This window comes from Pipra filicauda, unplaced genomic scaffold (assembly GCF_003945595.2).
Source record: "Pipra filicauda isolate LSUMZ 115617 unplaced genomic scaffold, ASM394559v2 scaffold540_size334518_pilon, whole genome shotgun sequence".
NCBI lineage: Eukaryota > Metazoa > Chordata > Aves > Passeriformes > Pipridae > Pipra > Pipra filicauda.
In genome coordinates this window covers 231,326-242,607 of record NW_024104688.1, presented here as the reverse complement: position 1 = coordinate 242,607, position 11,282 = coordinate 231,326, and the positions used below count along the sequence as shown (strand labels likewise).

Genomic DNA, 11,282 nt, shown 5'->3' with positions numbered 1-11,282 from the left:
GCTTCTTGGCCAGGTAAGTACAGCACCGGCTGTGGCTGTCAGTGCAGGGATCAGCGAGGGCAGCTTTCCTCTCCTTCTGCACCAGCTGGGAGCACATTTGAGAAGGGACTGGGAGCAGTCAGTGTGGATTGACCAATGGCCAGTCATGCCTGGCAGACCTAATTGCCTTTGGCAATAAACTAGTTCTGCAAATGAACGGCTTGATGAAGGGCAGGGAATGAATTGAGAGCAGCCCTGTGGAGAAGGACTTGGAGGTATTGGTGGATGAGAGGCTGGACATGAGCTGGCAATGTGCATTTACAGCCCAGAAAGCCAATCACACCCTGGGCTGCATCAAAACCCTGGGGCCAGTAGGTCAAGGAGGGCTATTCTGCCCCTCTACTTCAGTCTGGTTAGACCCCAACTGGAGTGCTGCGTCCAGCTCTGGGGTCCTCAGCACAGGAAGGACGTGAATCTGTTAAAGCAGGTCCAGAGGAGGCCACAAAGATGATCAGAGGGCTGGAGCATCTCTCCTACAAAGACAGGCTCAGAGAGTTGGGGTTGTTCAGCCTGAAGAAGAGAAGGCTCCAGGGAGACCTTATAGCATATTCCAGTACCTAAGGGGGCCTACAGGAGCTGGAGAGGGACTTTCGACAAGGACATGTAGTGATAGGACAAGGGGGAATGGCTTCAAACTGAAAGAGAGTAGGTTTAGATTAGATGTTTTGAAGAAATTCTTCAATATGGGAGAGGTGAGGCACTGGCACAGGTTGCCCAGAGAAGTTGTGGATGACCCGACCCTGATTTCAAAGCCAGGTTGGATGGGGCTTTGAGCAACCTGGTCTAGTGAAAGATGTTCCTTGCCCATGGCAGAGGGGTTGGAACTAGATGATCTTGAAGGTTGCTTCCAACCCAAACTATTCTATGATTCTATGAGGAGAGAGCAGCGAATGTCATTTACCTTGGATTTAGCATAGCTGTCTGTCACTGGCTCCCACAATGCCCTTGTATCCAAGTTATAGTCTGGATGGGAAACAACCAGATGGGTAAAAAAACACCAGGATGGTTGCTTGGGCCTTGAGAAGGCTGGTTAATGTGTTGTCACTACCCAGCAGCTGGTGGCAATGGGAATACTGCAGGGACCTGACCTGGGATGAAGTGATGGAGAGCTCCATCACTGGGTTTGCAGACAATGCCAAACAGGGGGACTAGTCAGTTTGCTCAAGTGCAGGGCTGCCATCCTGAGGGACCTAGGGCAGAGTGAAGGAATGATACATGAAATTCAACAGGAGTCCTGCACTTGGGTGCCAATGAACACCAAGGACAGTCTGCTTCCTGGGAGTGAGAATGAGGAGCACAGCAGCATGGCTGCCAGCGGGACATCACCCTGCCCTGCTTGTGACAAATAGTATCTGGGGCAGCTGAGAGGCCACATCAGCCAGCAGGCTGTGTGGACGGGGCAGGGCTGAGGTCAGGCAGGGACATCAATCTGCAGATCAGGATCAGTCCCTGTGAGGGGAACTAGGGTCAGACACAGCTCTGGCATAGCTGCCTGGTCCTGGGGATGTCAGCCTGTGGGTGGGGCCAGGTTTGGTGGGGCCCATGGCTGGCCAGGCAGGCAGCGGAGAGATGGAGACCAATGACCTACAGCATCAGTGGGGCAGGGACTGATGGCTCCAAGCTGGGCTGAAATGGTATCCTGAGCCATGGGCAGGGCAGACAGAGCCTTAAGGAGTGGAGGAGTCAGGGCCTGTTGGTGTTTTTTGGCCCCTGTCCCTGGGAAGGAGCCACCCCTGTGCTGGTATGGGTTGGGACCAGTTGCTGGGAGCAGCTCTGAGGGAACGGCCCTGGGGGTCCCAGTGGGCAGTGAGAGGAACATCAGCCATCAGTGAGTCCTGGCAGCAACAACGGCCAACAGCAGCCTGGGCTGCATGAACAGGGGCAAAGACAGAGGTCAAGGGGAGTCATTATCCCCCTCCACTCAGTACTTGTTAGACCACATCTAGGTCCTGCATCCAGCTCTGGGCTCCTCAATACAAGACATCAGTAAACTGGATCAAATTCAGGGGAGGCCACTGAGATGGTGGGGCTGGACCACCTGCCCTGTGAGGAAGGGCTGGGAGATCTAGGCTTGTTAAGTCTGTTAAGAGATATCTTCGATGAGGGGATGGGCCTTACAGAAGCCCCCAGTGCTCCCAGGGAGATCATGAGATAGTGCAGGGCAAAAGGATGAGAGACAACTGGAATGAGTTGAAAGAAGAGATGGTCGGCCTATAACATGTCCATAACATGTCCTATAACAGCCAGACAGGCTGTCCAGTCTCCATCCTCAGAGATTTTCAAGCCTCAACTGGATGAAGACTTGGGCAGCCAGCCCTGACCTCAAAGACAATCTGCTGTGAGCAGGAGGTTGGACCAGAGACCTCTTGAGATCACTCCCACCCTGACTTACCCTTTGATGAAACCAAGAGATTTCTGTCCCTTCTCTCAAATGTCATTAAGATGGTAGAAAGCTCAAAGATCATCTGGGGACATGCATGACATAATAGGTGGACAGAGGTCTAGACAGAAACACCACCTTAGTTCATAAACCACATTTCCTTCTGAAACCAGGCTGAGGGACCTGTGTCACTGAGCTCATGTACCACATATACTGGCTGTAGTAATTAAACTTGAAAGACTGTAATGAGTCTCACACACCATCACACGGCACGTGGCAGCCAGGTTTCACCCAGACCTAATTGCAGCTGAAGGGATCTTCACGTGGAGCTTATCACCTTGTAAAACTACTCATCAAATACTACCCTTGGCCCCTACATGGGGTATTAGCTCCTGAAGGTAAGTTGTAGGCATATGGCTCTCTAAGGACTTAATATGTCTACTGTAAAGATTCTACCACTGATGGAAAACTATTTGCGTGCTGGAGATTCATCAGCTGGCAGAACAGGAGAAGGCAGCCCATTCTTCCTCTGCAGGAGGCAAGACTGAGCCATGCAGCTGATGTGACCATGGGCTACAGCTGCAAGATGGACGCCGACTGGCTGCTCCGTTCAAAAACCATGGTATTGCTGGCCATCAGCACCATGGCAACCATCCTAAGATACTGTCTAAATAGTCTATGGCGTTCACAGTAAATGAAAAACAAATACAGTGACAATATTTTTTCATTTGAATACAGAATTTATTCCAAACAAATAGTTTTAAATATGAAAATCCTATAAATTATGAATATTTATAGAAAATATTTTTGCCAAAGAAAAAGCTTGGAAGAGTGACAGTGTCAAAATCTGGCTCTGCTAAACTGAATGAAACTGATTGCTATTCAAAGGGTATTTCTCCCTATGTTTTCATGCAATTGACTGTTAAAACAGAATACTGTTATCCAGTGTAAATTCTAATTTGCAGATCCTCAACAGGCTGAAGTCTTCCACAACTGATTTGCAACCAAAAGCAGTTTTTACTAGCTTACATTAAATCAAGCCACTTGATTTCCTGTACATACACAACGTAGCAAATGAAAAAAATTTCATTTTTTGCCAGCAAGGTGAGAACTTAATCCAGCTACTGTTGAACAAGTAAAATATTTGTAAAATATTTACAAATAAAAATGTTCCAAACCATCCACCTCTAGTCAAGAAAAACTGTATGACCATTTACTTCTCTTGTAAACATTTCTTTTATTATTCTTTACCTTATGTAGGCATTTTGGATTAATGTATTTTGCAGAAATGTACAGCAGCAGAAATTCTGCAGAGATACTCATCTGGTTTTATTTTCGTACTCTACAGAATCCTGTACATAGAAAATAGAGCCATTTACAGAAAAACATAATTTCTCCTTAGAATACCACATTTTACAAAACTGCAATTATACAGTACCCATTTCCTTCCAGCATTACTTATGTCAGCATACTCTTGCTTCCTTCTGAAACAGGCATGTCATAGAGATAAATTATGACTATAAATACATAGTTTATATTATTGTCCTTCTATGTACAACAAAAGACAAATTACCCCAGCATAAAGTAATGCTACTTATATATCAGTACAGATTTGAACTATAGACCCACTTCTTTAACGAAGTTTACAATATAAAAAAATGATACCTGTTACCTACTATATATTTTCATCTTTTAGTTTCTTGTGGAGTAGTCAGTGATACAAGTATTGCTTGTTTTGTGTAAAATACATTATTTTAAAATACCAGTATACTGTCCTTCCAGTTACAAAAATATAATTATGTCTCTCCTATGGATATTTTATTGAATGAAAAAGTGTATAAAAATATGGATCATCATTTGAGACCCTATGTGAAATTAGAAATAAAGTAGAAGTAAATGTATAAGTATTTAAAAATACTATCTTCTGGTTTGATGAGACACTTCTGATTTTTCATAAAAATAGATCAAAGTTCAGTTAGAAATTTAATGGCCAGGGACAAGTTCTGGCTACTGAGTAATAGTACTACATTATTAGTGTGGCTTAAGAAGAGCCACTGGAAAATGTTTACATCCATTCAGTTTGGAGGATGAAGAGTACCATGGTCACAGCAGAAACAGTTGAAAAATACCAAAAAGGGACGGTAATTTAGCAAAAGGCAAAGAGCATTTCTTACTGGTTTCATTTACTTTGTAGGTAAAAGGCTACCAGTCTGTATGGCCCAGTTGCGCCCCAGCCAAGTGCTCTCTTGGGCTATGCCGGCTGGTGCTTCCCTGAAGGACCCCAGTGGCTGCAGGTGCCTCATCCCCAGACCAGCCAAGAAGAGGCAGCTGGAGAACCCTGGGACCTCACAAGTTGTTTTGGTTATGGTTGTCTTCCCATTACTAGGACAAATTAGGTTTCAACCCATGAGGTTAGTATAGGAAATAGACAGGGTAAATCTTTTTACATTTTGAATGGTTTGAAGTGTTGGACTATTAATCCAAATTAATCTAAGTCAAAGGCAGAAATCTGGTCAGTCATGTCAACTGTAACCAAAGCTGTGCCAGTTATGAATCTCCTGTGTCTGGAAAGCAGATTTTCATGCTCAGTTGTGTTTGTTAACATCCTCAGGAATTTCAGTGAGTTTTTCAGTGCTGTGCCCTGTGCTGAGCTGTTTCTCCTGCACTAGTAGCAGTTCTGCAACTCAAATTTCTCACTGCTCTTGTAATGCTAAAAAGTCCCAGTGTGGAATCAACCTCAACTGCACAGCAGAACAAATGACACGGGGGACATTGCTGCTATGCTTCCAGGATACACTGTAAAAATTTTAACAGGTTTTATTTTGCGAGAACGTTTGTTCAGTGGGATGGATTAGCATTATCCTGCTTGATCTGATAAAGGAGGAAAATCGGAGAAACAGCAATTTATCAGCAAAGCAACTTCCTGGTTTTAAGTTTTGTAAGAAAAAGTAGCTCAAACTAGAATTTATCCATTCCAGCACTGTGTAGCTGGCAGGAGCCTAACCACTGCTTGCTGACTCAGAGGAAAGCCATCTCTGGACTTATACTGCCCAAAGCCCCACAGCTGTTTACCTTCTATTATTCTGGGAAGGGATTTTTAAACATTCTTTTTCCCTGCTAGGAGAAACAGCAACAGTGAAGCCACATGTTTAATACAAAAGTCAAATGCTCAGGAAATGTAACATACTAACTTCTTTGAAACTAATGAAGTTGTACCAATTTAGAGCAGCACAAGAAAGGGCTCAAAGTATTTGACATGTTTTTGCCTGCCCAGAAACTACCGTGCTATTGTGCCGTCTTAGTACCATGATCCCTTCAGAGCTCTGATTCTTTATCTACCTCATCTAGGTAGTATTCATCATCGGTGGTGGTATCACTGTCTGAGTCCGAATAAGCAGCTGGGTCTTCCCCATAGACATCAGTCAGCTCTCGGGGCAATGAAGCAGCCGATGACATTTTGCTCCCAGCAGAACTTGAGCTCAAAAGCTCAGCCGTGTTTGTAGAAGAGGTCTCTCTATCTCTGAAAGCACCAGGGTTATTAAGAAGACAAGGTCTCCATAATCGCCCTTCTGTGAGTGACTTCTTGATGTTTTCCAGGAAAGCCAACTGTTGTTCTTTGCCAAATATACCAAATTCAACAGATGGATACATCAAATTTCTAGTGCTGTAATATTTTTCATTATCTGATGCCCAGTTTTCATTTTCGTCACACGACAACAGCTCTGAGTAAGATTTAAATCTCTTCCCATGTATGCCATCTTTTGGTAGAATATTGCTTCCTGAGGCAGAGATCTCAAGGGAATCTCGAGCACAAATACTCTCAGAAAGGTGACGCTCACGCTGACTTTTTGCATGACTTCTGTGCAACTGATAGCTATTGAGGTTAGCATTTCCTAAGCTAGCAGACTGAGAGGTATTTTGAAACTGACCAAGCGCTGTCTTGGAAGTCAGGTTTTGCTCTTGGCACGTGTCTGCCTGCAAGCAGATATTTGCAGGGGTGTTTGAGTTTGTGTCAGTTAAAACTGGTGAGGGCGGAGTGCAGGCACAACTGCTAGCTCTTCCTTTCTCATCATCCTGTGGGTCTGATGTAACAGCACTGGGACAGATGGGCTGGCTTTTGCTTTCTAACCTGAGATCAAGTGTTTGGGAGTTCTTATTTCTTGTGGTGACTGCTTTATCTGGAAATAGGCTTGTGAGTCTTGGCCTGTTTTCCACTTTCACAGTAGTTTTTTTGGGACTGATGGCTTCCTTCTGGGTGTATGAGCTTGTAAAAGACCTCTGACTGGTGTTATTAACAACCAAAGAAGGATCATTATGATTTTCAGTCTTATTCTCAGCTGTTCTTGGTCTTGGTGTATTCTTATCAGGGTCCAGACTGTGATTCTGATTTTCATTGTCCGACTGCAAGAATGGCTGATGGGAATCTGTTGAAATCGAGTCAAGGGACATGTTGACCTCCAAAGAAATGGCATTTCCATTGTTCTGTGAAAAAATGTTACTTATGTGTGGTTTGGGAGGTAAATTTTTACTTGAAAATTTTCGACTTGTTTTGTAAACAGCTGCCAGTTTATTTTTAATTGATGGTCTGTTTTTCCTTTTTTCTATATCTTTGACTTTGTCTCTTGTGAAATCAGAGAGAAGCTTGTTCTCATCTTCTGTACTCTGTGTTAACTTCTGATCTTGTGCAACCCTGAAGACTTTATCTTTAATGTTCAGGCGGCCTTCACTGTGCCTCTCTGATTCCTGCAAACCACTATAAACTTTATCCATCTGAATACTCTGTGAGTTTTGCCCTTTTTTAATTTTTGAATTCTTAGCCTCATCTGTATCTGTGGCAACTACTTTGTCTAGCTGAAGTAACGGATCAGCCCTGGAAGCTGTGCTTACCTCAGATGTTTTGCTCTGAGACTCTGAAAGCACTTTGCTACAAGAGTTTAAATAATTTGCATTTTTTCTTGAACTGTCAGCCCTTAATTGCAGTCCACTGCATTTATTATTATACAGAGGGGTGGTTTGGTGTAGGAAATTTACTCTCTGTTTGACTTGGGTACTATCCCTGTATATGTCTTCCACGGGAGCATGGTCTGTCTTACCACTCCTTCCAAGAGAACTCTTCTCTCCTGAGCGAAGGAGTAAACTGTTCAGATTTTTCTTGGTATTCACTTTAGGAGGCTGACAGCAGCTTTCAGAATTTCCCTTCTGTATAATATTTTTATTTGTTGAAGTAGAATACATAGGATTCTCTAAACATCTGCCTGGCTTGGGAGGGGTTGATAAAGTGGACATTAGTGGTGTGGCTCTTTGTAAAATTTTCTCCTTTTCTTTTAGACATATTTCTGCATTTTGGCTGCCTGAAGCATCAGAAATGGCCTTACTGGACTTAGCCACTATTGCAGTGGATTGTGGACCACTAAGAGAAATTTCTTTTGTCACCATGTCAGAAAGCACATTTTCTGCTAATAAAAGATCTGCTGAATTATCTTTCCTGCTATGTACCATACTCACTGACTTCTCGAAGCTAGGGGATAAGTGCGAATTCTCTTCTTCACTATCAACAGCAGTTCTTAAGTTCTGAGGTGTGACCAGAGCTGAAGATACTTGGTCTGAAGAATATGAAGGCTCTTCTTTTTCTGAAGTAGTGGGGAAAAAACCATTTGCTAAACTCACATGATCTTCATTTTTCTTGTTTTGTATTCTTGGTGACTGAGTATTTTCTTTGGGACAAGGTAAATCTGCATCCTCTGTATTATCTCTAAAGAGGCTACAAAATGTTCTTGAATGCCTCCGTGGTAATGTGTAATAAATTGAAACTAGTTCATGATACTTGACATGATCTTCATCAACACAAACTGTAAATGTGCTTGTGGTTTTATATTTCTGCAAAAAATTTCCCCCCTCCTTATAATCTGAAAACACGGAGGATTCTCTTCTGCTTAGATGTTTACATCTGTCTGTCAGATCAACTGATGTACTACTACTTACTGAATCAATACTTTTGGTTAAAGGACTGGGGCAATTTTTGTTACTTCTACCAGCATTTAATGATGCTGATGTTGAAAAAGAACGTTTTGAGTCTAAACAAGACACATCTCTTTGATTAGAATAAAAGGCGTCAGCTCTATGCGGAGTTTCAGATTTTAAACAATTGCATGTTGTTCTACTTTGCCTAGGTAAAGAGATGGGCATATCTGACATAATACTACCAGCAATGCTAGCTGATTTTCTAGGCAAGGTATAATAAATAACAAGAGGGTCAGGAGATTTGGAGCTGTTTCTACCAGGGGAGCCAGTAATACTGCAGCTACTGCTATGTCTCAGCAAGCTGTCTTTCTTGTAAAGCCTTTCAATACGAGGTGAATTACTCCTTATTTTTCCACTTCCTTTTTCAAGGCAAAAATAACTTAAACTATTTTCAGAGGTATTGGGATCTCCATCAAAGCTATGCATATAAATATTTTCAGAATTTCCATTTTGTGGAGAACTAGTAGTGAATTGTCCATTACAGTCCTTAGTACCTAAAGTGCTTGCATTTTGCAATGTTTTCTGTGAAATCCATTTGGTAACACCTATTCTGCTCATTTGAGCTGTATTTTCCCCTTCTGCTTGAAAGTCAGTAACTGTGCAATTTACTGAAGAGCTACTTGGTGCTTGTGGAGAGCTTTGTGAGCAGCTAGATGAGCATCCAGGAGGACAGGACAACCTGCCTTGACAGTTTGCTAACTTTTCAGTGGATGATGCGGAAGCAACATTCAGCACTGAGGACTGTCTCTTTGGAGTGGCTTGGTTAATGGCTTCTGCACTCCAATTATCCTGTTTGATGCTCTCTCTTTGTGCTGCATAATTCAGATTATGTTCCCATTCTTTCTGACTTGGAAGAAAAGGTTCCTTCCTGCTCTCATCAGCTAGCAAAATACAGGGAGGCTGACTGAACACACTGTTGGGTGGGCAATCATTTTCCTTCATTTGTACATTTCTTTTATCCCCATTTGATGTATAAATTTTTGCAGTATCTCCTCTAGCAGTGACTTGGGTTTGTCTCCTTGATGTCATTTTGTTAAATAGAGATACATCTCTTTGCCACATGGCAGAAGCAGGGCTGTTAGAGGAAAAACTCTGGGCGCTGATATAGCTTGTATCTGCTTGTTGAGGAACTGACTGTAATGGCATGTCTTCATCTGCCCCTTTCATATCTTCAGCCTTTTCTAGTTGTGTAAAGTCTGCCTTAGTACTCCTTTGGGTAACGACAGCTGAATTCCTGTTCAGTCCTGCAGGTTTTGTTTGGTCCTTTGAATTAGAAAAAACTGACTCATCAGTTCTGATACTAGATGAAGAAACTGAAGAGTTACAACTTAGCCAAGGCTGACAGCCCTCAGTGAATTCTGAGAAAGTTCTGTTTGCACTTCTTGTTCTCTGTTTGACACTTGTATTTTCTGGAGAGTACATGTGAAAATCGTTCTCCAGGCGCTGTGAACCAAACTTGGCATTCTTTGTATGTGCCCACTGCTGCTCATTTAAATTAGCCATAAACACTTCAAAGTTGGCCTCAGGGGAAAGAAATGTTTCATCACTGTAACACTGAGGAATATCAGCCCAGGAAGGATAGCTGTCTTTTTTTCCATAAGAATAACTTTTTTTGTTTGCATACAACTTGCCATGAGAAGAGGTATCTCTATAGTAGGATCTAGAGAGATTATTTTCTGATTTATATAAAGGATAATTTTCCCAGTTATCAAAGGGCAATGGCGAAGTAGCTTCGTCAGGACAGCTAAGTCTATTAAAGGAATTACTGCTTGAAATAGATCTTCTGTAGTGGTGTTTTGAGTGGTAACACGTGTATTTCTTTGTTTCTTGCAAAGAGCCGGGATATCTACCATGGTCTGTAGCATGAAACTCCATCAGTGACTGGGTTCTAAACATTTTTTCTGGAATTGATGCATGTCCAGGCGAGTCTGGTGTGTTGTTCCATACAATAGAAGACAGAGGAATTCTCTTTGGGTTCTGCCGACCAAACCTTGGCACAAAACCATTCTTGCTCTCCCTTGCCAATGGATGCTGTAAACTAGACGCTGATAGCTGGTCAGAAGATACTGATGATGAACATCTCCGAAGGGAACATACAGAGTAACTTCTGCCAGCTGTATCCCTGTTCATACAACTCTTGTGCCTAAATCCGCTGTTCTGTGTTACAGAAGGGGGATATAAGCTACCTTCTGAAGACCTTCCGAAAGAAACGGCAGACAGCCTTCTGTGGCGCAGATGAGAACTCCCATCGACTGGATCACCACATTTGCAATCTTCTTGAAAGGCTGTCTGGTGCCAATTTATATATGCACTGTGTAATTTCCTTGGTCTGATGAAAATCTTGTGTTCATCTTTGGCCCTTAGTGTTCTCAGTCCATCTGGGAAAAATGTGCTAGGCATGTCACTCCAGTCATTTCTCTGTTGCCCCCTACTAGCAATCTGTGTCTTTGAAGTAGGGAATGCACTGGATTGGACATTTGATGCACTGCTAGTAGAAACTGTCCTGTCCAATGGGTCCTGGACTTGTTCCTGGGCCAGCTGGTCATCCAGATCATTTAGAACTGCACAGGGAAAAAAAAGATACTTGGTTCTGTTTTCTTTAATAATCTTCTGACTATTTATGTTAAAAAGTTTCAGGTACTACATTAATTATCAGAACTGGTTTTAAAAGGAGTCAGCTTCTCAGCATTCAAAACCCTTCCCAAACCACACATTCTTCTTCCTTACGACCTTTCAGCAGTCACCCATTATGATTACAAGCAAAAAAATGCTCTCCTCTATGACTGATCTTAAAACTGCTCTTTATGTAATTGTTAGTCTTTATGCTACTTAAAAGAAAAAC

The 11,282-nt window shown here is 42.6% G+C and overlaps 1 protein-coding gene across 5 annotated transcripts in view; it reads right to left on the bottom strand.

Annotated features, from left to right (window-relative positions):
- Positions 1-3,636: 3,636 nt before the first annotated feature.
- Positions 3,637-11,282, bottom strand: part of EXPH5 (exophilin 5) — a 40,982-nt gene continuing 33,336 nt past the window's right edge. For all 5 annotated transcript variants that reach the window (XM_027712721.2, XM_027712722.2, XM_039387218.1 and 2 more), the window contains one exon: positions 3,637-11,001. In XM_027712721.2, the coding sequence (XP_027568522.2) occupies positions 5,735-11,001 (5,267 nt within the window). In that variant the 3' untranslated portion in view covers positions 3,637-5,734. The remainder of the gene's footprint in view (positions 11,002-11,282) is intronic.